This window comes from Oryx dammah, unplaced genomic scaffold (assembly GCF_014754425.2).
Source record: "Oryx dammah isolate SB20612 unplaced genomic scaffold, SCBI_Odam_1.1 HiC_scaffold_2, whole genome shotgun sequence".
NCBI classification, from domain to species: domain Eukaryota; kingdom Metazoa; phylum Chordata; class Mammalia; order Artiodactyla; family Bovidae; genus Oryx; species Oryx dammah.
Window position 1 is genome coordinate 59,977,604 of NW_024070186.1, and position 23,359 is coordinate 60,000,962.

A 23,359-nucleotide genomic window follows, 5' to 3' on the forward strand; every position below is an offset into this window, starting at 1 on the left:
CTTTTTCTTTATCCCTAACACTAGGTACTGATGATGATAATCATATCAGAAAAAACAGTGAGTGAAAACTTTTTGACTGAATGTATATTCAGTATAACTTCAGTTATTTAGATAGCAGTATTGCGATTCCAAACCCGAAAATTAAAAAATGAAAATCAATATAAATAAGTAAAAATATCCAGGTATCTCTGAGCAGACCTTGTTTTGTAACTGGTATTTTTCCATCTGCTTGGAGGACTTCCTGTATTGGAGGTTTACTGGTAATGAATTCTTTCAGCTTTTCCATACCTTTGTTTCTTCTTTAAAAATTTCTTCATTGAGGTATAGTTAAAATAATAAACCGTACGTATTCTAAGCATACTGTTTGATGCATTTTGTCACCATGGAAACCATCGTCGGATGCAAGGTAGAGAACATGTCTGTTATCTCCAAATGTTCCTTGTGCTCTGCAATTCCTCACTCCTACTCTTCCATTCCAGGCAACTAATGATACTAACGAACTGCTTTCTGTTCCTATAGATTAGTTTCCATTTTCTAGGCCTTTATAGGGATAGACTCATACAACATGTGCCTTTTTTTTTTTTGAGAGCAGGTGTCTGGCTTCTTTCACTCAGCATAATTATTGATTCATGTGCTGTATGTGTCAGTAATTCATTTCTTTTTATTGCTGAGTGGTATTCCAACATGTGGGTGTACCACAATGTGTTTTTCTATTCATCTATTGATGGACACCGAGGTTGTCTCTAGTTTGGGGCTATTATAAATAATAGTTTATAATAAGCTATTTATAAATAAAAGTGTTGTGGCAGTCACATACAAGTCTTTGAATGGATATATGTTTCCTCTTCTCTTGGGTAAATACTTAAAAGTGGAATGGCTGGATCATATGGTAGTTATATATGCTTTTGTAAAAATAAAATAGGAAAAGAAAAATTTGAAAAGGAGGTGAGGTGAGGTACCACATTCCAGGCATGTTCTCAGGCAGATGGTTTCTGGAAAGGGGTTTATATGGAAGTTGAGGAAGAGGATGCCTTTAATAAACTGCCTAGCATGGTAGTTCCTGGAAAGTCTTCCTGTGCTCACAGGGGTAGAGGATCCCATGAGAAGATAGCTAACTTTAAGAAATCCCAAGCAATTCTCTCAGCTCTGGCCTCTGCCCCAGCTCCATGCTCTAGACATTGTGCCTGGTAAATTCTGGCTGCTACTGTTTATATACCAGGCTGTGGTGCTGCCTGAGAGGCAAAAGGATCAGGCTGGGACCCACCTCAGAGAAACCCCTTGGAGTGGTAGAGTGGAGATGTGTTGAGAGTTGAACAAGAAAGGACATAGGAGCCCAGTAGGGCACCAGGGCTTCCAGACATGCTCTGGTCTCTGGGAGCGTGTGTCCTTCTTGTTGGCATCCCCATCTCCAATTGCATTGTCTTCCTTCCTTCTGTAAGAGGCAGCTGCTATCATAGAATATGTTTATAGTCTAAACAGTTTTCTTACTCCTATCCAGCCATCCCCAAGCAACCACTAATCTTTCATTATTCTATATACATATATATGACAAAGTATAGTACTTTTATGTACTTTTGTTTTTTAATTTAATTTTATTTTTCTTGACCAGGTTGCACACTTTGAATGATCTTGGTTTCCTGACCAAGCATTGAACCTGGCCCCACCCTCCTAACCCCCGACCCCTGGCAGTGAAAGTGCTGAGCCTTAACTACTGGGCTGCCAGGGAATTCCCTTTATAGGCTTTAAAATTCATATCATTGGTGTTATTCAGCACATATTTTGAAACTCTCCTCCCCCTCTTTTTTCCTAGGCCTTATGGCTTGAGGTCTATTCTAGTATATTCCTTATTTTTTAATTGTGCCAAACTGTATATAATATAAAATTTTGCCATTTGACCTTTTTAAAGTGTACAGTTCAGTGCCGTTTAAGCACATGCAGAATGTCATGCAGCCATTCTCACTACTCACTTCCAGAACTTTTTAATCATTGCAAACAAAACCTCTATACCCATCAAGCAATAACTCTCCTCTAGTTCCTCGTAATAACTTCTCTTATACTTCCTCTCTGAATTTGCCTTTCTGTCTCAATAAATTTCTCTATGAATTTGCCTCCAGATCACCTTTGGTTTTGAAAACTAATTTTGCTGGGTAAATTGTAGGTTGATAATTTTTTTTTTCCACTCAGTACACTGCATCGTACTGCTTACGTTGCTTCTGATGCAGAATCTGCTCTTATCTTTACCTGTGTTTCTTTGTATGTAATGTGTCTCTTTGACTGCTTTTAAGATTTTTCTCTTTATTGCTGGATGAAGCAATTTGATAATTGTAGGCCTTAGTTTAGTTTTCTTCATGTTTCTTGTCTTGTATACATTTTGCATAGTTGATCTACTGGGATCCATGGACTTATAGTTGTCATCAAATTTGGAAAAATTTTGGCCAGATTCCTCTTTCAGGGACTCCAGTTACATGTATAGTAGGCTTCTTCAACTTGTCATAAAGCTCACTGATGCTCTGTTCTTTTTTTTTTTCTTTCCTTTTTAAGTCTTTTTTTCTGCATTTCATTTTATATAGTTCTATTGCTGTGTTTTCAAGTTCACCAGTCTTTTTTCCTGTGATATCTAATCTGCCACTTATTCCCTCTAAAGCATATTTCATATCAGACATTGTAGCATTATTTCTAGATATTAAATTTGGGTGTTTTACAAATATCTTCCATGTATACTTATCATGCTTTGCTTCTGAACCTTTTAGATATAATAACTTTTAATGTCCTTGTCTTCAAGTTCTTTTATTGCTGTCAGCTTGGGGTCACTTTCAATTGATCTTTCTCCTGTTATGGGTCAAATTTTCCTGCTTCTTCACATGGGTGGTTTTAGTTTATCAGATTCTGGACATTGTGAACTTTTGCCTTATTGGATATTGAATATGTTTGTGTTTGTATGAAAGTTTCTCATCTTTGTTCTGGGATGCATTTTAAGTTACTTGGAAATAGCTGATCCTTCATTCTTTGATTTCCAATATCTTGAACCACTTTTTTGTCATTCAGTTCAGTTCAGTCACTCAGTCGTGTCCGACTCTTTGTGACCCCATGAATCGCAGCACGCCAGGCCTCCCTGTCCATCACCAACTCCCGGAGTTCACTCAGACTCATGTCCATCGAGTCAGTGATGCCATCCAGCCATCTCATCCTCTGTCGTCCCCTTCTCCTCCTGCCCCCGATCCCTCCCAGCATCAAAGTGTTTTCCAGTGAGTCAACTCTTCACATCAGGTGGCCAAAGTACTGGAGTTTCAGCTTCAGCATCATTCCCTCCAAAGAAATCCCAGGGCTGATCTCCTTCAGAATGGAGTGGTTGGATCTCCTTGCAATTCAAGGGACTCTCAAGAGTCTTCTCCAACACCACAGTTCAAAAGCATCAGTTCTTCGGCGCTCAGCCTTCTTCACAGTTCAACTCTCACATCCATACATGACTACTGGAAAAACCATAGCCTTGACTAGACGGACCTTAGTCAGCAAAGTATGGCTCTGCTTTTGAATATGCTATCTAGGTTGGTCATAACTTTTCATCCAAGGAGTAAGCGTCTTTTAATTTCATGGCTGTAATCACCATCTGCAGTGATTTTGGAGCCCCAAAAAATAAAGTCTGACACTGTTTCCACTGTTTCCCCATCTATTTGCCATGAAGTGATGGGACCAGATGCCATGATCTTCGTTTTCTGAATGTTGAGCTTTAAGCCAACTTTTTCACTCTCTTCTTTCACTTTCATCAAGAGGCTTTTTAGTTCCTCTTTTGTCATTAATTTTGTCTAATTTTTCTTTTGTTTTAGGTGAAGGGTTAAATCCAGTTCTTGTTAGTTTATCTTCTCCAGAAGTGGAAGTTGAGGGTGTGTAGCTTGATAGAATAGTACATACTTCTGAAACCACTGATTTCCACCTCCCAGAAAAAGGAAGCAAGAAACCAGAAATCTATTAATATCTGTGACTGTTCCTAATAGTGAAAGGATGACCACCTAAATACCGTAGTATTCTTGGAAAATTTTTGCAAGTCTCCATTTTAAGCAGTGTAGCCATTTGGAGTAGGGAGTGCCGTGACTTTCATAAGGGGCATACAGTGTCTTGAACCCAGTATTCAGAAGCGAGGGGTGAGGGGGAGAGCGGTAGTAACATCTTGGTGGGAAGAGTGAGTGAATCTGTAAATCTTGTGGCAGGCTCCAAGATCAAGAAAAGTGTGTGGTGCTATCTCAGGCAAGTATTAAAGGTTGCCAGCTTTGGTTTTAGGCTATGCAGGTTCTTTCAGACGTGTGGCACTGAATTCAGCAATATTCTAAAATATCTAATATAGCTAGTGTTTTATTCCTGTGCCATGTTCTGTACCTCGTGAAGTTATCGCATAAATAATTGAATCTTGTGTATTTACCAAACACTTTGAGCTTCCCTGCTCTAATTTCTTTGTCTTTATAGGTGAAAAGGAAACGTAGATTCACTGAAAAAAAGACCAGGCCTGCTAATATATAGATTTTATTACACTGAAATTCATTAAATTGAGCTGATCTCACTCTAGGTGTTTGCCTGTTTTAGGATGTGAATTTGGACTTTAGTAACTGAGTAGGCCTAGAAAAATAGCTTTCTGTCTCATCTTTGTTTCATGATGACTATGCATGGAATGTTTTACTTCTGAGTTACATGTCCTGCTTTATCAGGCATTAAACAAGTGGCCTGAAAAGGTAATAGCTGAACCAAAAACATTCAATAAAAACAAAATAGATTTGAGTATATACAGTGTCAGTGATTAACTCTTACTTTCACACTTCCTTGTGGTTATTCAAAAGCATCCATCACTAGGTACATACTGAAAACAGGTACTTGACCTGGCTTAGATTTCAACCAACAGCAAGCAGATACTGGTATAGCAAGAAAACTGTCTGGCAGAAGGGAAAGACTGACTTTTAAAAATATGGTTATTTTACCTTTAAAAATGATTAATTCCACTCATGGCTTTTAATCAAGGTGCATTAATAAAAGCCACACCTATAATGAACTAAAGCATTCTATGAGTCACTTTTAATATAAGATCTTTAGTTTTCCCATTGTCCTTGCAATACAGGTAATAGCCCTTGTTTTAACATAGGAGAAAATAAAAGCTCAAAGAAGTAACTTTGCTGAAATCACATAAGAGTGATGGGATTTGGAGTCTGGGAGAGAATCTGTGTGTGAAGCATGATAGGACATCTCTTTGGGAGATTTTTGATGCTTTTTAAAAGCCTTTCATAAGAACTCAGGCATTTCCTAAAAACATAATTATGTATATCTATATATTTATCTCAGTCCCCTCACCTGGAAAATTAGAAATGAAGCATTAATTATGTTTCAGATTCATTCTGTTTCTAGAATTCTTTGACTATTTCATTATTTGGAATTAATTTAGTCAACTGGTTTGTTTTTCATTTTTTAAAAACTGGCTTATTTGTCTAACTGGAAGAATAATTTGCGTACTTACTGAAATGTGAAATTTTCTTACCCTATTTTATGTTGCTTTTCTATTTTTTAAACTTTGACTTGCACTTAAATATGCTTCTGTAGAAGCAAGTTATTTTTTTAAACCTATATTTAAAATGGAATATAATTATATGACTTTCACTTTCATGTGTATGGCAAATTAGGAGACATTTGAATAACTGAGAAAGTGAGTCTGTATAAAAGAATTACTTTAGTTCTTTGAGACAAGTGAACACAAACTTTGCTTTTGGACTGGAATATTAACTTGTTATTGGACTCACTTTTATAAAAATGCTACACTAAATTTTTTAACAGCTTTATTGAGAAATAATTTATCATTTAAAATGTATAATTTGGTGTTTTTTTCTGCATTTGTGCAGAAAGTTGTGCAGCTATCACCACGATCAATTTTATAGCATTTTCATCACTCAAGTAAGAAACTCCATGCTCATGAGCAGTTACTGTCTTCCCCAAGCTCCTTCCCCTAGAGTTCCCAGACCTAGATAACCACTAATCAACTTGTTTCTATAGATTTGCCTAATCTAGACATGATATATGAAGTATCAATACTTTATCCTTTTTTAATGACTGGTTAATTGTTCATTGTATGGATACCACATTTTATTTATCCATTCATCAATTGGTCAACATTTGGGTTATTTCCATTCTTTGGCTATTATGAGTAATGCTGCTATTAATATTTGGTTACCACCTTTTGTGTGGACATATGTTTTCATATCTCTTGGATACATATCTAGGAGTGGAATTGCTGTGTTATATGGTAACTGTGTTCAAGTTTTTGAGGAACTATCAGACTATTTTCCAAAGCAGCAGTACCATTTTACATTTCTACTAGCAATGGATGAGGATTCCAGTTTCTCTGCATCCTCACCAACACAGATGAACCTTGAAAACATTCTAAGCAAAAATATGTAGACATAAAAGACCACATATTTTGTGATTCCACTGATATGAAATGTCCAGAGAAGGCACAATAGAGACTGACAGTAATCAATCACTGGTTGCCTAGGTCTGACAGTTGGAGGAGAGGTTGGGGGGAAATGGGGAGTGATTACTATTTAATTGGAAGTGGGTTTTTTTGAGGTGGGGTTAGGGTTAGTGTTATGATTGTTTGGATATTTAATGGTGAGTTTTTGTCAGTTTTTATGCGTTTATAATGATACTATGAATATATTAAAATTTTATCTAGAATTATAGGGGTTTGCTCAGAAAGATATGGTGGAGGGGAATGAGTGAGTGAGTATTGCAGGTGGAACAGGATTTTGTAATACGTTTGAAAATTTCCAAACTAAAAAGTTAAAAGAAGAGTTGGTAAGCCAGGAGAATGGTGTTTTAGAAGCCCGAAGACAGAGTTTCTATAATAATCAGTGGGTAACTTCGTTAGATGGTATAGCGAGGTCAACGAGAGTAAAGACAAAACATGCCATTGATTTCCGCAGCTGCTTTAATGACCTTAGATATAGCCGTTTTAGTACTGTTTGGACTAAAACCTGATAGCAAAATTGGGAGGAATGCTTGGAAGATAGGGACATAGAGAAAGCAGGGTGGGTCACTCTTGATAGTAAGAAAAGTTATTACTAATAACTCTAAAAGATTATAAACCTATAATTTAAAAAATATAAAAGTATGAAGTCAAAATTCAAAGACCCTGCCCTCCTTTTGCTGCTTCTCACTCACCACTTCCAGCTTACTTTGCAGTTTTCTCTTGAGACTACATTGTGGCTACAGAATGAATGGCAGCCTGGGCAGGAGAGAGATTTCTGAGGAGACTGAAACCTGGCTTTGCCTGAGAAGAGCTAGTGGAAGGAAAGAAAAAATAACAGTGAAACTGGGGAGGACTAGTGGAATAACTGCTAGAAAAGATAAAAGGAAGGAGGGATTCAGTGGCCAAGTTGAAGAAAAGAACAGGGGCACTCGTTTCTTTGAGTCAGAAGGAAAGGAGATCACTTCATTTTTCTCTCTCAGGTAGTAGACTGGTCCTTGCTGTCAGTGACTGAGGTTTGGACAGGGTTGATGGCATCTCTTGTGTAACCACAGGAATGAGCAAAAGAATGGCAGCATGCAGACCCCAGGTCAGGCCCCACCTATATTCAAAGTGACTTTTTCATTGAGGAATGCCATGATGCAGGGGGATGTGCCATCTCATTAATTTCCGAGGATGATTCAGTTCTTTGGCTGGTTGACTAAGGGAGCTGTTTCTTCCTTCCCTCTCTGTGTGTAAGTTTACTAAACTGTGCATTTACATTTAAAAGCCAGCTTTGTCCTCTTTCACTTTTATTAAGAGGCTCTTTAGTTCCTCTTCCCTCTCTGCTATAAGGGTGGTTTCATTTGCATATCTGAGGTTATTGATGTTACTCTCAGCAATCTTGATTCCAGTCTTGTAATTCATTATGCATGATGATCCAGCATTATTCGTGATGTACTCAGCAAGTAAGTTAAATAAGCAGAGTGACCATATGCAGCCTTGATGTACTCCTTTCCCAGTCTGGAACCGGTCCTTTGTTCCATGTCTGGTTCTAACTGTTGCTTCTTGACCTGCATACAGATTCCTTAGGAGGCAGGTAAGGTGGTCTTATATTCCCATCTCTTTAAGAATTTTCCACAGTTTGCTGTGACCCACACAGTCAAAGGCTTTGGCATAGTCAATAAAGCAGAAGTAGATGTTTTTCTGGAACTCTCTTGCTTTTTTGATGATTCAACAGATGTTGGTGATCTGATCTCTGGTTCTTCTGCCTTTTCTAAATCCAGCTTGAACATCTGGAAGTTCATGGTTCACTGTTGAAGCCTCACTTGCAGAAATTTCAGCATTATTCTGCTAGCCTGTGAGATCAGTGCAATTGTGTGGTAGTTTGAACATTCAATGGCATTGCCTTTCTTTGGGATTGAAATGAAAACTGACCTTTTCCAGTCCTGTAGCCACTGCTGAGTTTTCCAAATTTGCTGGCATATTGAGTGCAGCACTTTTAACAGCATTATCTTTTAGGATTTGAAATAGCTCAGCTGGAATCCCATCACCTCCACTAGCTTTGTTTGTGGTGATACTCCCTAAGGCCCACCTGACTTCACATTCCAGGATGTCTGGCTCTAGGTGATTGATAACACCAGTGAAAAAACTTGCTTAAAACTCAACATTCAAAAAACAAAGATCATGGCATCCAGTCCCATTGCTTCATGGCATATAGATGGGGAAACAATGGAAACAGTGACAGACTAGTTTTTTGGTCTCCAAAATTACTGCAGATGGTAACTGCAGCCATGAAATTAAAAGACGCTTGCTCCTTTGAAGAAAAGCTATGACAAACCTAGACAGTATATTAAAAAGCGGAGACATTACTTTGCTGACCAAAGGTCCATCTAGTCAAACTGGTGGTTTTTCCAGTAGTCATGTATGGGTGTGAGAGTTGGACTATAAAGAAAGCTGAGCACCGAAGAATTGATGCTTTTGAACTGTGATGTTGGGGAGGACTCTTGAGAGTCCCTTGGACCTCAAGGAGATGAAACCAATCAATTCTGAAGGATATCAGTCCTCAATATTCACTGGAAGGACTGATGCTGAAACTGAAACTCCAATACTTTGGCCACCTTGTGTGAAGAACTGACTCATTGGAAAAAACCAGTGCTGGAAAAGATTGAAGGCAGGAGGAGAAGGGGATGACAGAGGATGAGATGGTTGGATGGCATCATCAACTCAATGGACATGAGTTTGAGTGAGCTCTGGGCATTGGTGAAGGACAGGGAAGCCTGGCGTGCTGCAGTCCATGGGATCACAAAGAGTCAGACACAACTGAGTGACTGAACTGAACTGACATTTAAAAGCAATCAGGCAGGAATGCTCTTCAGTCCAGAGTACTTTAGTAGTTGTTCTTCCTTTCTGTGAGCCTCTTGAGAAGGCTCTCAAGTGAACGATAAATTTGACAAAATGATGAGAGACCTCATGTGTCGATAAAATCATTTTCACTTCCTCTTTTAAAGAAACAAGTAAATTATCCCGGGCCATTAATCATATTGCAGTGACAGTCTAAAATGTGGTCAGGGTAGATTTGATTTGCTATATTTTGAATATAAACATTGTTAAGAATTAAATGGTTATATATATATAAAATTTGTGTCTATGAGCCTCATTTAATATTTTGTAGAAATAGGAATGGAAGTTACATTACTTGCTTCAGAGAATCAAATTGTCTAAATAAATATCTAAACAGTTGTCCTTGTTAAATATTTCTCTGTGTGTATGTAATTGTTTCTCCTCAAGATTTTATATAGTAGAAATTATTTACTAATCACATTTAGAGGATTTAAAATATGAGCTTTACTTTTCCTTTTTATATTTTGTAGGAGACCCATGTACAGTATCATCTCAGTTGGAGTTAGAAGAAGCCTTTAGGCTTTATGAGCTAAACAAGGATTCTGAACTGTTGATTCATGGTAAGGAGTAGTCACTTCTTACTCTTCCTGTAATCTTGGGAAGTTTCTTATTTGTATATGCCTTCCTGGATAGTAAACTATGATCATATCAGTGTTTCACAGCAAAGTTTTAGCATACAATTTAAGAATCGAGTGCCCAGCAGAACCTGTCATCTTCTTGCAGTTCTGTAATGTATTCAAATAATGATTTCTAGAAGTAAGATATCTTAAACATTCTTTCTTTTGTTTAAGGATTAACCGTGAAACTGTTTACGTAGTTATCATACACTTTAATGTGTTAAACATCAACAAGCCTCAGAGGTGGGCAGTGGTATAGAGAGACTGAAACTCAGCCATCACGTAACTGGTACACTATAGACCTGGGTTGTATATCCAGATAGTTTCATCCCAAACCTGTTCTTTTCATTCTGCCATCCTGCCCCTCAAATTTTGTATGTCATGTAGAACCCAGTTAATATGATTAATACAATTGTAATACATTAGTAGTATTTCATGCAACATTTTTGGGAGCCTTAGGAGACCAAACCTAGGGAACTCTTTAAAACTGGAAACAAATACACATCTCCCTGCAGTGTGATGACGCATTTCATTACTTTGTTGTTATTCCTTTGTACCTTCCTTTACAGTGTGTTTTCTTAGAAAACAATCGTTTGATTTTTATCCCCCTTAGGAATTTGACATAGTGACTCCCAAAGGTTTCACACTCTAATTTATTGAGATCCTGGAAGAACTTTAGAAGTCATTCTTTGATCATCTCTTTCTAGAATAAAACTACAGTGGATGTTTAAAGACACTATGGATCCATAGTCTTGAACGGTCTAAGTGTTGTTGCTTTTTATGCTGTGTCACAGATCTGTTTTCAGAAGTTAGCTTATATTTCAACTTTTAAAAACATTTCAGGAGCTGTGTGCTTCCCATACTCTGTGCTCTAAAGCGTGTCCTTTTTGTGCATCACAAAGAGTTGACCAACTGTTCACAAATGTGCTATTTCATTATATTATCTTTATAAGAATGCTTTGAATTAGCATGTTGATGAATGTGTAGTTCCTTAGACAAAGCTTATGTTTTTGTATTTGGGTATGGTTTTCAATGAAGTTTAGTATATACATCTTTTAAAAACTATGGTGGCTTATGTTCATATTTGAATACATCTTGTAATTTTAATTCTTCGCCCTAGAAGATTTGTCACTACAGTAAAGATTTAAGGAAATAGTTAATGATTTCTCTTATGACAAAAAAGTCAGTTGGTGATGTAATAGGGACAGGAATGAGTAATTTGAGCTTCTAATACATTGTTTATGGATGTTGCTGTCATAAGAACTTCTTTCATTATAGCCTTGGTAAAATGGATCCCTTCCAAAAATCATACTGACCGTATTTCAATCAACTTATATGATTTTTTAATTTAAAATTCTGTATAATTTGTATGTTTTTAAACATGCTGTATTAATTTTAATTTCTTATCTTTCAGTATTCCCTTGTGTACCAGAACGTCCCGGAATGCCCTGTCCAGGAGAAGATAGTAAGTGTTTATCTACATCATACCTTTGACTAGAGTTATTTATGATAAAATGGCACAAGTGAAATGAAATCAGAACTAGAACTTTTAATTCATTTCTTTTCTTTTCCATTCTTAAGTCTAATTGAGAATAGATTAGCACACTGCCTAAATGCTCTACTTTCGCTAGATCAAAATCAGGCAGTTAAAAAAAAAAAGCAGGTAGTTTTTGATTACAACTTACTGATAATTGTCTACTGTGCATTTGAAAGGAAAATTAAGTTCATTATAAGTCATTTCTTGTTTTTTAATTTTGGAAATTTTCAAACCTTCAGTTCAGTTCAGTTCAGTTGCTCAGTCGTGTCCGACTCTTTGCGACCCCATGAATCGCAGCACGCCAGGCCTCCCTGTCCATCACCAACTCCCAGAGTTTACTCAGACTCACGTCCATCCAGTTGGTGATGCCATCCAGCCATCTCATCGTCGGTCGTCCCCTTCTCCTCCTGCCCCCAATCCATCCCAGCATCAGAGTCTTTTCCAATGAGTCAACTCTTCACATGAGGTGGCCAAAGTACTGGAGTTTCAGCTTTAGCATCATTCCTTCCAAAGAACACCCAGGGCTGATCTCCTTTAGAATGGACTGGTTGGATCTCCTTGCAGTCCAAGGGACTCTCAAGAGTCTTCTCCAACACCACAGTTCAAAAGTATCAATTCTTCGGCACTCAGCTTTCTTCACAGTCCAACTCTCACATCCATACATGACTACTGGAAAAACAGCCTTGACTAGACGGACCTCTGTTGGCAAAGTAATGTCTCTGCTTTTGAATATGCTATCTAGGTTGGTTATAACTTTCCTTCCAAGGAGTAAGCGTCTTTTAATTTCATAGCTGCAGTCACCATCTGCAGTGATTTTGGAGCCCCCAAAAATAAAGTCAGCCACTGTTTCCACTGTTTCCCCATCTATTTGCCATGAAGTGATGGGACTAGATGCCATGATCTTAGTTTTCTAAATGATGAGCTTTAAGCCAGCCTTTTCACTCTCCTCTTTCACTTTCATCAAGAGGCTTTTTAGTTCCTCTTTACTTTCTGCCCTAAGGGTGGTATCATCTGCGTATCTGAGGTTATTGATATTTCAAACCTTAGGAGAAGTTTAAAAAACATAGAAACATTGAAAACAAAGATATCCATATATCCTTTACCTAGATTCACCAGTTATTAACATTATCTATGTTTGCTTTATCTCTGTATCTGTGCACACATATACATACATGTATATGCACAACAAACACTTATTTTTATTTTTTTGCTGTGTCATTTTAGAGTAAGTAGTTGACATGATACTTTACCTCTAAATACTTTATCATGAATCCTTAAGGACTGTTATGGGACTTTCTTTTGAATGTCTAATCCACTGGTTAACATTAATGAGATGAGCTGAAAGAGTCAGACAACTCTTCATTCTGATGGAATTTGAAAATGCAAACTTACGTATCAGTTCAGTTCAGTCACTCAGTCGTGTCCGACTCTTTGTGTCCCCATGAACCGCAGCACACCAGGCCTCCCTGTCCATCACCAGCTCCCAGAGTTTACCCTAACTCATGTCCATTGAGTCGGTGATGCCATCCAACCATTTCATCCTCTGTCGTCCCCTTCTCCTCCTGTCTTCAATCTTTCCCAACATCAGGGTCTTTTCAAATGAGTCAGCTCTTTGCATCAGATTGCCAAAGTATTGGAGTTTCAGCTTCAACATCAGTCCTTCCAGTGAACACCCAGGACCAATTTCTCTTAGGATGGACTGGTTGGATCTCCTTGCAGTCCAAGGGACCCAAGAGTCTTCTCCAACACCACAGTTCAAAAGCATCAATTCTTCAGCGCTCAGCTTTCTTTATAGTCCAACTCTCACATCCGTACATGACCAGTGGAAAAACCATAACCTTGACTATATGGACCTTTGTTGGCAAGGTCTCTGCTTTTAAATATGCTGTCTAGGTTCACCATAACTTTCCTTCCAAGCAATAAGTGTCTTTTAATTTCATGGCTGCAAGCATCATCTGCAGTGATTTTAATCACGTTATTACTTTTGATATATGGTATAATTTATAGATTATAGATATTAAGAAACTCATTTTTATTTGTGGTTTCTGCACATATCCATGACTTTAAAAGGAATAGTGGTAAATGTTTTGTTTTCTATTAAGTGAAATAGCTCTAAACTTTTAATTCTGTAACTCTTCATGCAACTTGGTAAAAAGGAAAAATTAAAGAACTAGGTCTTTCTATGTAGAGTTGGGGCTGTGTACTTTATAGACTGGAGAAGGAAATGGCAACCCACTCCAGTATTCTTGCCTGGAAAACCCCATGGACAGAAGAGCCTGGTGGGCTACAGTCCATGGGGTCGCAAAGAGTCGCACATGACTTAGTGACTGAACGACAATAACAACTTAATAGGGAGGTGGGGAAATATAAGGAGTAGGTAGGGCTCCGAAGAAATAGTGAAACATTTAGGTTTGGATTCAGCTAGGAGTATTTCACTGGATTTCCAGTGGCAGATGGGTTACAGCCAGCATGGGCTGCCTTCACAGAGGTGTTGGAAAAGCAGCTCTCCTCTCTTTGTCCAGGTGAGAGTTTTGAAAGTCTTGTCATTGTAGCAAGTCTTGCTTCCACAACCCCATGTCCAAATCTATTCTGAGTCTGTAGTACACTTCCCAGATAAAATGTCATTTCCTAACTTTTCATTGTATTTCATGCTCACATTGCCACTTTAAAATTCACTGGTGGAGATTTTGATATCCTCCTCCTTGGTATAATTAATATTACTAAACTAGAGCATGAAGGAAAATTGATAACCGTTAAGGTGATCTCCTGGCTCTTTTAATTCCTAGACAACATTAATGTGTTTAAATCTGAGATATATCAAGTTGTAGTTCATGAAAGTTTCTTAAATAAGATACTCTTAGTTTAAGATAGTAACAAACTTTCTGCTTTGGTTATTCCTAACAAAATAAATAATTAAAAATAAAAGCATACATATTTGAGGTTCTGTATTAGGGTTTCCCTGGTGGCTCAAATGTTAAAGAATCTGCTTGGAATGTGGGAGGCCCAGGTTTGATCCCTGGGTTGGGAAGATCTACTGGAGAAGGAAATGGCAACCCGCTCCAGTATTCTTGCCTGGTGAATGCCATGGACAAAGGAGCCTGGCAGGCTAGAGTCGTTGGGGTCCCAAAGAGTTGGGCATGACTGAGCATGACTAACACACACATATTAGTGGCTCAGAGGTGAAGACTTTGCCTGCCAGCACAGGAGACACAGGAGGTGCGGGTTCAGTCCGTGGGTGGGGAAGACCCCCTGGAGGAGGATATGACAACCCATCCAGTACTCTTGGCTGGAAAGTCCCACAGGCAGAAGAGCCTGGTGGACAGCACACACATTATGCTTTTCAGGATTTCTCTTTCAGAGCATTTTACCTGTTTTATTCTATATTAATTTTAAATAATCGATCCAGTGCTATATTTGCTTTAAAATGAGTTTAGAAAGCTAATGGACTCTCCACAGTATTTCTATTACTGTGGAATGACTACATAGGAAATATATGTAATAGTGATTGATTTAACCAAAACTACACTGGTAGAGTTGATTTGATCTCACGGAAACTCTTAGTTTGTTTAGGGAAAGTATTTAGAGTATATAAAATATAAAAGCCATTGAATGAAAGATTGTTGTGGAAGATTACAAAATGTTCGTTATAGAGTACTGTACTCTTAAAATGAAGAAAACTAGCCATCAGACAGAGTCTTTAGCAGAGTGATTGAATACCTAGTAGGAGTCAACAATCTCACATTTGTAAGTTTCTTGATGTGATGCAGTAAGAGATACACATCGCCTATGTGTTATTTTTGTCAAAAGTATTTAATATCTGGGAAGTGTTACAAATCCGTATACGATCTAAGTCTAGTTAGGAAACAGACAAATCCAGAGTGTAGGACTTAAGATAAAACAGCTGCCTAAACTTTTTCAACATCATAAAAAACAAACAACAATGAATGAGACAGAGTGATTGGTTTAGCATATATTAAAGAGACAGAAAAGGTATAGTAACGAAATGCAGTGCCTAAATCTTGACTGGATCCCGGAGAGAAAAAGAAAACTGAAAGATACTTTTCAGGCAAATGGGAAATTTGCATATGAACTGTATATTAGATGTTATTGAATTGATGTTAACTTTCTAAGACACTGTATTGTGGTCAAATAGAATTAGGGGGAGTGTCTTTGATCTCAGGCAATGGATACTTGGATATTTAAAGGTGAGCTGTTTCGATGTCTGCAATTTATTTTTAAATGATTCAGAAAAAAAGTATAGATGTAAACAGAGAAGAAAGCAAATGTGGCAAAGTGATTGTAATTGATAAATGTAGTTGAAAGATGAAGGCATTTATTGTTCTATTCTTTCAACTTCTCTGTGGGCTTACAATTTTTTCAAAATTAAAAGGGAAAAAATAACAGAAAAGCAGTAATAGTTTTTCAAATATTTATACTCCATGGGCTTTATTTTCATCTGATCTCTTGATGAATCTATTTTATTTTTTCACTTTCAGGTTTTTAATCAATATATTTTTTGAAGTGAATATCATAAAAAAATCATAGACTTTATTATAAAATGACTTATAATCACACTTGCTCTTTTTAAAAAACTTTTAATCTCTGTTTAGAATCCATTTACCGACGAGGTGCACGCCGCTGGAGAAAGCTTTATTGTGCAAATGGACACACTTTTCAAGCCAAGCGTTTCAACAGGGTAAACCGTAGTTTGCTGAATGTTGATCATTTGAGAAATCTGTTTTTTTCCTCTCTACTGTTACTCCCTTCTAAAGGAGTAAGTAAAGAGTTACTTGCTCAGTCACGTCCAATTCTTTGCAACTCCATGGACTGTAGCCCGCCAGGCTCCTCTGTCAATGGAATTCTCCAGGCAAGAATACTGGAGTGGGTTGCCATTCCCTTCTCCATTGGATCTTCTCGATCCAGGAATCGAACCTGAGTCTCCTGCACTGCAGGCAGATTCTTTACTGTCTGAGTCACTAGTAGGGTGTCCTGTAATTCCCAGTTTGCCTGGTATAGTACATTTGCTATCTTGAAGTAGTTTTTAATAGCATCTCTTGACTCTTAAAAATGTTCCATATTGAATGATTAGTTATATGATTACCATAGCTGTAAGAAAACTGGATATTTTGAATATAATTCAAGACAGCTAAAAAATAAGCAAGGTTTAGTTTGCAAACCATATACTATTGGGTTTTTTTCTTTAGTTTTCTCTGTTTTATAAAATGATCATCGCAGACACTTACCTAGTTTTTACTATATACCATGCACTCTTCTGAATGCTTGACATGTACTGCTCCACTCAGCTTAAGGGATCTTAAGTTCTGCAACCAGGGAGCAAACCCATGTCCCCTGCAGTGGAAGCACAGAGTCTTAACCACTGGACCACCAGGGGAGTCCCTATTTTCCATTTTAGAGATGAAGAAACTGAGGTACAAAATAGTCAAATAACTTGCCCAAGATAACCCAGCTAGTAAGTGACAGAGCCAAGGTTTGAAAGCAGCCTCTCTCCAGAAGTGCATGTTTTTACCTACTCTTGACAACTACAAATATATGGATTCCATTTCCATTCTAACTGTGCTGAGTTCTCAGTTCATTAATGTAATAGAAGCCACCACCTGAGGTTCCCGAATTCCTATTGCCGGTCGCAGAGATATTTTTAAAGTTTTGAGGTGAAAAGTCACTTTAGGTGTTGCTGCTTAAGACATGCTTGACCTCTGAACAGTCTGGAAGGTTTGTGTTTGCTTGAGAGTCCTTGCACAGGTTTTCTGCCTTGTTTTTCAAGTTTAATTCACTTTTCCTATTTTCATTACTCTGAACTTAATTATACGAAGACTGAAAATTCATGGACTTAGGAAACATCATGGTTACAAATTTCACTGTCTCTTTAAAGCAAGCTCTGTTTTCTATTTATTTCCTGTGACCATCATGGCTTTAAGTTGTGTATGATGAAGGAATTTGAGTTAGAGAGAAGAAAACTACTTATTTCACTGTTCTATGAGCAAACTGTTGGGAAAGTTTATGATGTGTTTTTTGTTAATTTAAAAAAAAAATACTGTTGAATTAATCTCTCCAGCGTGCACACTGTGCCATCTGCACTGACCGAATTTGGGGACTTGGACGTCAAGGATATAAGTGTATCAACTGCAAGCTCCTGGTTCATAAGAAGTGCCACAAACTTGTCACAATTGAATGTGGGCGGCATTCTTTGCCACCGGTAAGACACCATTGTCTGATTTTTCTTTAATAGAGCATTTTTTATAACTCTGCTAGAACCGAAGACTAAAACAGGGGAATGTTAAGGAATCAAAGCTCAACAGTGTTGTTACAGAATGTGGCTAGGAACACTTTAGGAGTCCAGTTAACATATTGTGAATTTGGAATTAGATTACTACAAATTTGTTTGTAGGATATGGTTAACTTCTTTGTTTGACCTGCTGTAAAATCCTTTGGTCTAAATTAGAAAAATGTAAGGAGAATCATTTAAAAGCTATATTTCTCTTCTTTTAGCTACTCTTCAGTCTAAGCTCCCATTATTGTAGCATCTGTACTAAGCAGAAATCAGGTGAGAAGAGTCAGAGGCTTCCTGTTGCTATGTGAAGTGTGAGATAATGGGGAAACTTTTGCACTTAAAATTTTTATTTTTCACTTTCTGTTTTAAATATGAAATTAAAACGTGTTCATCATAGAAAAAAAGAATAAAGATGAATAAAAAAATTAAATAAATATCCTCCATTAAATCTACTATGTAAAGGTAATGGTCATTTGGTGCATATTCTTCCAGAGCTATGCAAATTTATATGCATAAAGACTTAAAATCCTTCTATATTAAAAAATTTGTAAACATATATAAGACCTGATGGAGCAGTATAATGAACTTTCATATACCAGTTATCCAGCTCCAACAGGTACCACCTGACAACCGATCTCTGCCCCTACCCATTTAGCCTGCCCTCATCCTATAGTATTTTGAAACAAATTCCTCTTTTTGCTCTGCATGTGCACTCACTGGACTACTGGATTCTTCAGCCTGGATCCACCAGGGGGTTGTGAGGGACCAGGGAAGTTGTTAAATATCCATCTAGCCAATGTTCAAAATTTTGGTTGTCACATAAATGTTGTAATTTTGTTTTCATAATTTTCATTATGAATCAGGATCTAAATTAAATTCATATTTACAATTAATTGATACATCTAATATATTTTTAAATTTACTGATTCTTCCCTCTCTCTCTTTCCCTTACAATTTAATTGTAGAAGACATTGTGTTATCATTTACAGTGTTTCAGAATCTTTCTCTTGCTTCTTCATGGTTATGTTTAAAATGTTCTCCTGTCCTCTTTATTTTCTGTGTGTTACAATTGAATGTAAGAGGTTTGATTAGATTCTGATTTTTGGTTTTTTTGTGAGTTGTTTTGAGATTACTTCATAGAAGGTAGTGTGTTTATCCATCAAAAAGCATATAATGTTTTTATGTCTTGTTCTTTTACACACTTTTTAACAAAAATAAGACTTTGTGTTTACTGTTTTCTGACCTATTTTTCTTGCTGAACAATATATTTTGTTCATCTTTCTATACCTATATATTCATCATTTTTTAGCACTTTTTTTGTGTCTTTACCATAATTTATTTAACCAGTTCCCCATGATTGAACATTTGAGTTGTTTTCTAAATTTTCCTATAAGGAAAATCATAGTGAACTTCCTGGTAGATAAATCTTATTACTTCCTTAAGGCTGCAGAAGTAGAATTACTGGATTAAAAGATGGGCATTTTAAAAAAGATCTGCATTTGTCTTTCTAAGTTATCTTTTAAACAGGGGTCCCCAGGCTCCTAATGCCTGATCTAATGCCTGATGATCTGAGGTGGAGCTGATGTAATATTAATAGAAATAAAGTGCACAGTAAACGTAATGAGCTTGAATCATCCCAAAACCCTCACACGCTGGGTCTGTGAAAAAATTGTATTCCACAAAATCAGTCCCTGGTGCCAAAAAGGTTGGGGACCACTGTTTTAGAATGATTGTAACATATTTATTCTTAGTACCTACTCTGGACATTGTGAAAGTAGGTTTTCACTGGTAGCTCATTGGTAGTAGCATTATTTAGCTAGTTCATATAAGTTTACAAATGGCTTTATGGTTAGAAAGGTTGAAAGCCAATATTAACAAGCAGCAGAAAGCCAGAAATTGTGAAAAAAATTTATCCAGATTACTGATATATTCTTGAGTATTCTTAGTCAATGGAATGACTTGTGTGAGTTCATAAATGCAGAAGGATTTAAAAGGGACTGAAATTAATTTTGTTTTTTCTGCCATCTGTAAAATGTGACATCACCTCGTTCATAGGAATGTTGTATTGTTTCATGTAATACAACTAAAAATAAATTGTATATAGTAATATAATCCTTACTAAGTTACATTTCAAATTTAAATTTTAATATGCTATGTCTCATCAAAATGATATTGTTTCTGGCTTTATGGAAGTGTTGATATTTAAAAAGAGTCAACTGAGTTACTGTGTCTTTGGAAATGACTGTAGGAACCAATGATGCCCATGGACCAGTCATCCATGCACTCAGACCACGCACAGACAGGTAAGAATGATAGTGGCACAAACTGTTGCTCATTAGCAAAGTGTCACCTAAAGACTTCCTTATGTGACTTTTTCACCTAAATGTAAAGACATTCAGATTCTTCCCAAATAAAGGCTAAGTAACCATATTTTGGGGATTTAACGTCAATCACAGTATTTAATATATATGTTTGACATTTTAAAAAGGCAGCTATGTAAACTGCAACAAATGACTGTTTTCTTTAATTCCGATAAAATTCTTTGAGACCTCTTCATATACCAAATGTATTTTTTTCAATAATGAAGACATATTGATTTTGTGGACTGTTGACTCTATTCAACTGACATTTTTAAATACAACTCTATTATGAGATGAAGAAATAATGTAAAAGATACAGAGATTCTGTATAGAAAATTCAGAAAAGATCGTGTGAGTTCAAATGTCTAGTAGATACAAAACCTTTAGTATGCCTCTGAGAAATTTGGACATGGCAGCCTGATGTGGGGTGAATCAAGAAAAAGGGACTTTTTCTAGGACAGAATGTGGCATCTTCTTCATGGAAGAAGCTAGTTATATGAAATGTAGGCTTTTTTTGGCCCCAGCTGCTTTAAGGAATAGAAACCTAGCGTCCGATCTAGTCTAAACTAGAGACCCTCCATCTCTTATGTCTCAGTCATACTAATATAATTAAATAGGGTTTAGAGGGTTACCTTTTTAGAAGAAATTTGTAAAGAAGAAAAATATATTTTAAAATAGCAAAAGTGTTTGTTAAAATTAGTAGTGGCTATTGATTGGTTCATTCTCTTTACCTTCATTAAAGATTAGAATTTAACTGATATTTATGTATAATTTGTTATTAATAGGACAGATATTCGGTTTTAAATATGAACAATTATTGAAAAATAAAAAGTAAGAAAAATTAAATGAGAAAATTTTGTGTAACTTAGTTAACGTGCACTGTGTTTTTCTTCTTCTTTTTTTTTTTTTAATGTTTGGGATTGGGTTTTTAGTAATTCCATATAATCCTTCAAGTCATGAGAGTTTGGACCAAGTTGGTGAAGAAAAGGAGGTAAGATAATTAGTCTTATGGTATATTGTGTCATCAGCTTTTTAATAACACGTGACAGTTTAAAAACATGACAGATTGACTTGCTGAAATTTTAGGTCATACTAGACAAATACAGGGATGATTTTTAATGATTCTAGAGTTTTATTCTGATTTAATTTGTTAATTAAATTACTAAAATCATTTAAATTAAATAGTCTGGTGTGGTGGGATAACTTATTTTCATTTTAAGGTAGCATAATCTAAAAATTATAATGTACTTAAGAATGGTGTTTCAAAATACTTGGTAGTATTGTTTAAAATCTCAATCCTTCCATTTTACGGACTAATGGTTTATTTGAAGTATAAATAATTAAACATCTTAACTGACCATCTTTTTTCTGACTGTTAAACAGTTTATCAGTTTTTTAAACAGTTTAATTTAAAATTTTGAATTAAAATGATAACCAATTATTTTTAATAACCAATGTTTTTAAAAAAGCTTATGGTAAGATTTAGCATGCCTCACACGTTTCACTCCCACTTTGACTTCTGAGAAACAACCTTTTTTAATCTTTTCTAGTTGTGTCCACAATGTGTTTATCCCTTTCTTTTTCAGGTTTTTCAACTTTATATACTTCTGGCCACGAAAGGTTTAAACTAGTATACTGGGTTGTGCTGTGCTAAGTCGCATCATTTTTGTCCGACTCTTTGCGACCCTACGAACTGTAGCCTACCTGGCTCCTCTGTCCTTGAGAGTCTCCAGGCAAGAATACTGGAGTGGGGTGCCATGCCCTCCGGGGGATCTTCCCCACCTAGGGATCAAACCCATGTCTTACATCTCCTGCGTTGGCAGGCGTGTTCCTTACCACTAGCAAACTAGTATACTGCCTCCTTCTTTTCTCTTTCCATTGTTTGATAAGTGTATTGTGTTTTACTCTGGGTTACCTTTTATTATGGAAAATGTCAAGTATCAATAAAAGTAAACGGAATACTATAACAACCCCCTGTGTCCATTACCCAGTTAAAACAATTGTCTGTACGTGTTTTGTCTACCAGCTTCTCTCACTCCCTTTGGCTTAGATGGTGAAGAATCTGCCTGAAAGGCAGGAGACTCAGGTTCAATCCTGGGTCAGGAAGATCCCCTGAAGAAGGGAATGGCAACCCACTCCAGTATTCTTGGGCTTCTCTGGTGGCTCAGACAGTAAAGAATCTGCCTGCAATGTGGGAGACCTGGGTTTGATCCCTGGGTTGGAAAGATCCCCTGGAGAAGGAAATGGCTACCCACGCCAGTATTCTGGCCTGGAGAATTTCATGGACAGAGGCGTCGGCAGGCTGTAGTCCATGGGGTCAAAAAGAGTCGGACACGACTGAGCGACTTTCACTTCCCTCACTCCTGCACTGTTTTGAAGCACATCTGTTGGTTACCTATTTAGTCTCCTATCTCAGTTTCTTGTATCTCTTTTAGTTTGTTTGACATTCTTTTGCTGTTTTATTACTGGTTGTTCTAGGGATTGCATCTTACACCCTTAACTTACTTAAATTCAATATAGATTATTAATAATATGTTTACCATTTTCCAGGATATGTAAGGACCTTAGGGCACTTTAAATTCACTCATGCTCACTTCTTACCTTTAGTGCGTTTTCTGTCCTATTTTAAAATTCTGCATGTGTGTGTTAGTGGTGTTGAACAGTCAGTCCTTACTTTGGTTTATCTTCGTCTTCTTCTTTTTGTTCTGTGTCCTTCCTGTGTGTCTGCTTCCATATGAGATCATCTTTCTTCCTGAAAAACTCAGTGTTTCCTTTAGTGAGAACAACTAGTGATGGATTTCTTTAGTTTTCGTTTGTCTGAAAATGTGTTTATTTCACTTTCATTTTGAAGGGTATTTTTACAGGCTTTAGGATTATAGACCATCAGGAGTGAGGGGGGTTTAGGCCCTTTAAAAGATGACATTCCACTGCTTTCTGGCTTCTGTCATTCAGACTTATTATTGTTTATGTGAAGAAACTGTTACCTTCACTCCATTTGATTCTCTTTTATGGTTTTCTATTAACCATACTTAGTCTATACATTGTTTTATCTTGTTTACCGTTTTCTGCATTCTTAATCTGCCCTAATCTGGTTTCTTTCACTCCTTTTTATTTATCCTTGTTTCCCAAGTCAGATTATTATTTCTACATTTTCTTTTGAATCATCATTCTCCTTAT

General features: G+C 36.8%; 1 protein-coding gene across 1 annotated transcript in view; it reads left to right on the plus strand.

Annotated features, from left to right (window-relative positions):
* PRKCI (protein kinase C iota) overlaps nucleotides 1-23,359 on the plus strand; it is a 69,254-nt gene that overhangs the window by 25,066 nt on the left and 20,829 nt on the right. The window contains exons 3-8 of the mRNA XM_040248938.1: nucleotides 9,850-9,939; nucleotides 11,411-11,461; nucleotides 16,144-16,229; nucleotides 17,607-17,747; nucleotides 20,071-20,125; nucleotides 21,115-21,173. Coding sequence (XP_040104872.1) covers nucleotides 9,850-9,939; nucleotides 11,411-11,461; nucleotides 16,144-16,229; nucleotides 17,607-17,747; nucleotides 20,071-20,125; nucleotides 21,115-21,173 — 482 coding nt within the window. The remainder of the gene's footprint in view (nucleotides 1-9,849; nucleotides 9,940-11,410; nucleotides 11,462-16,143; nucleotides 16,230-17,606; nucleotides 17,748-20,070; nucleotides 20,126-21,114; nucleotides 21,174-23,359) is intronic.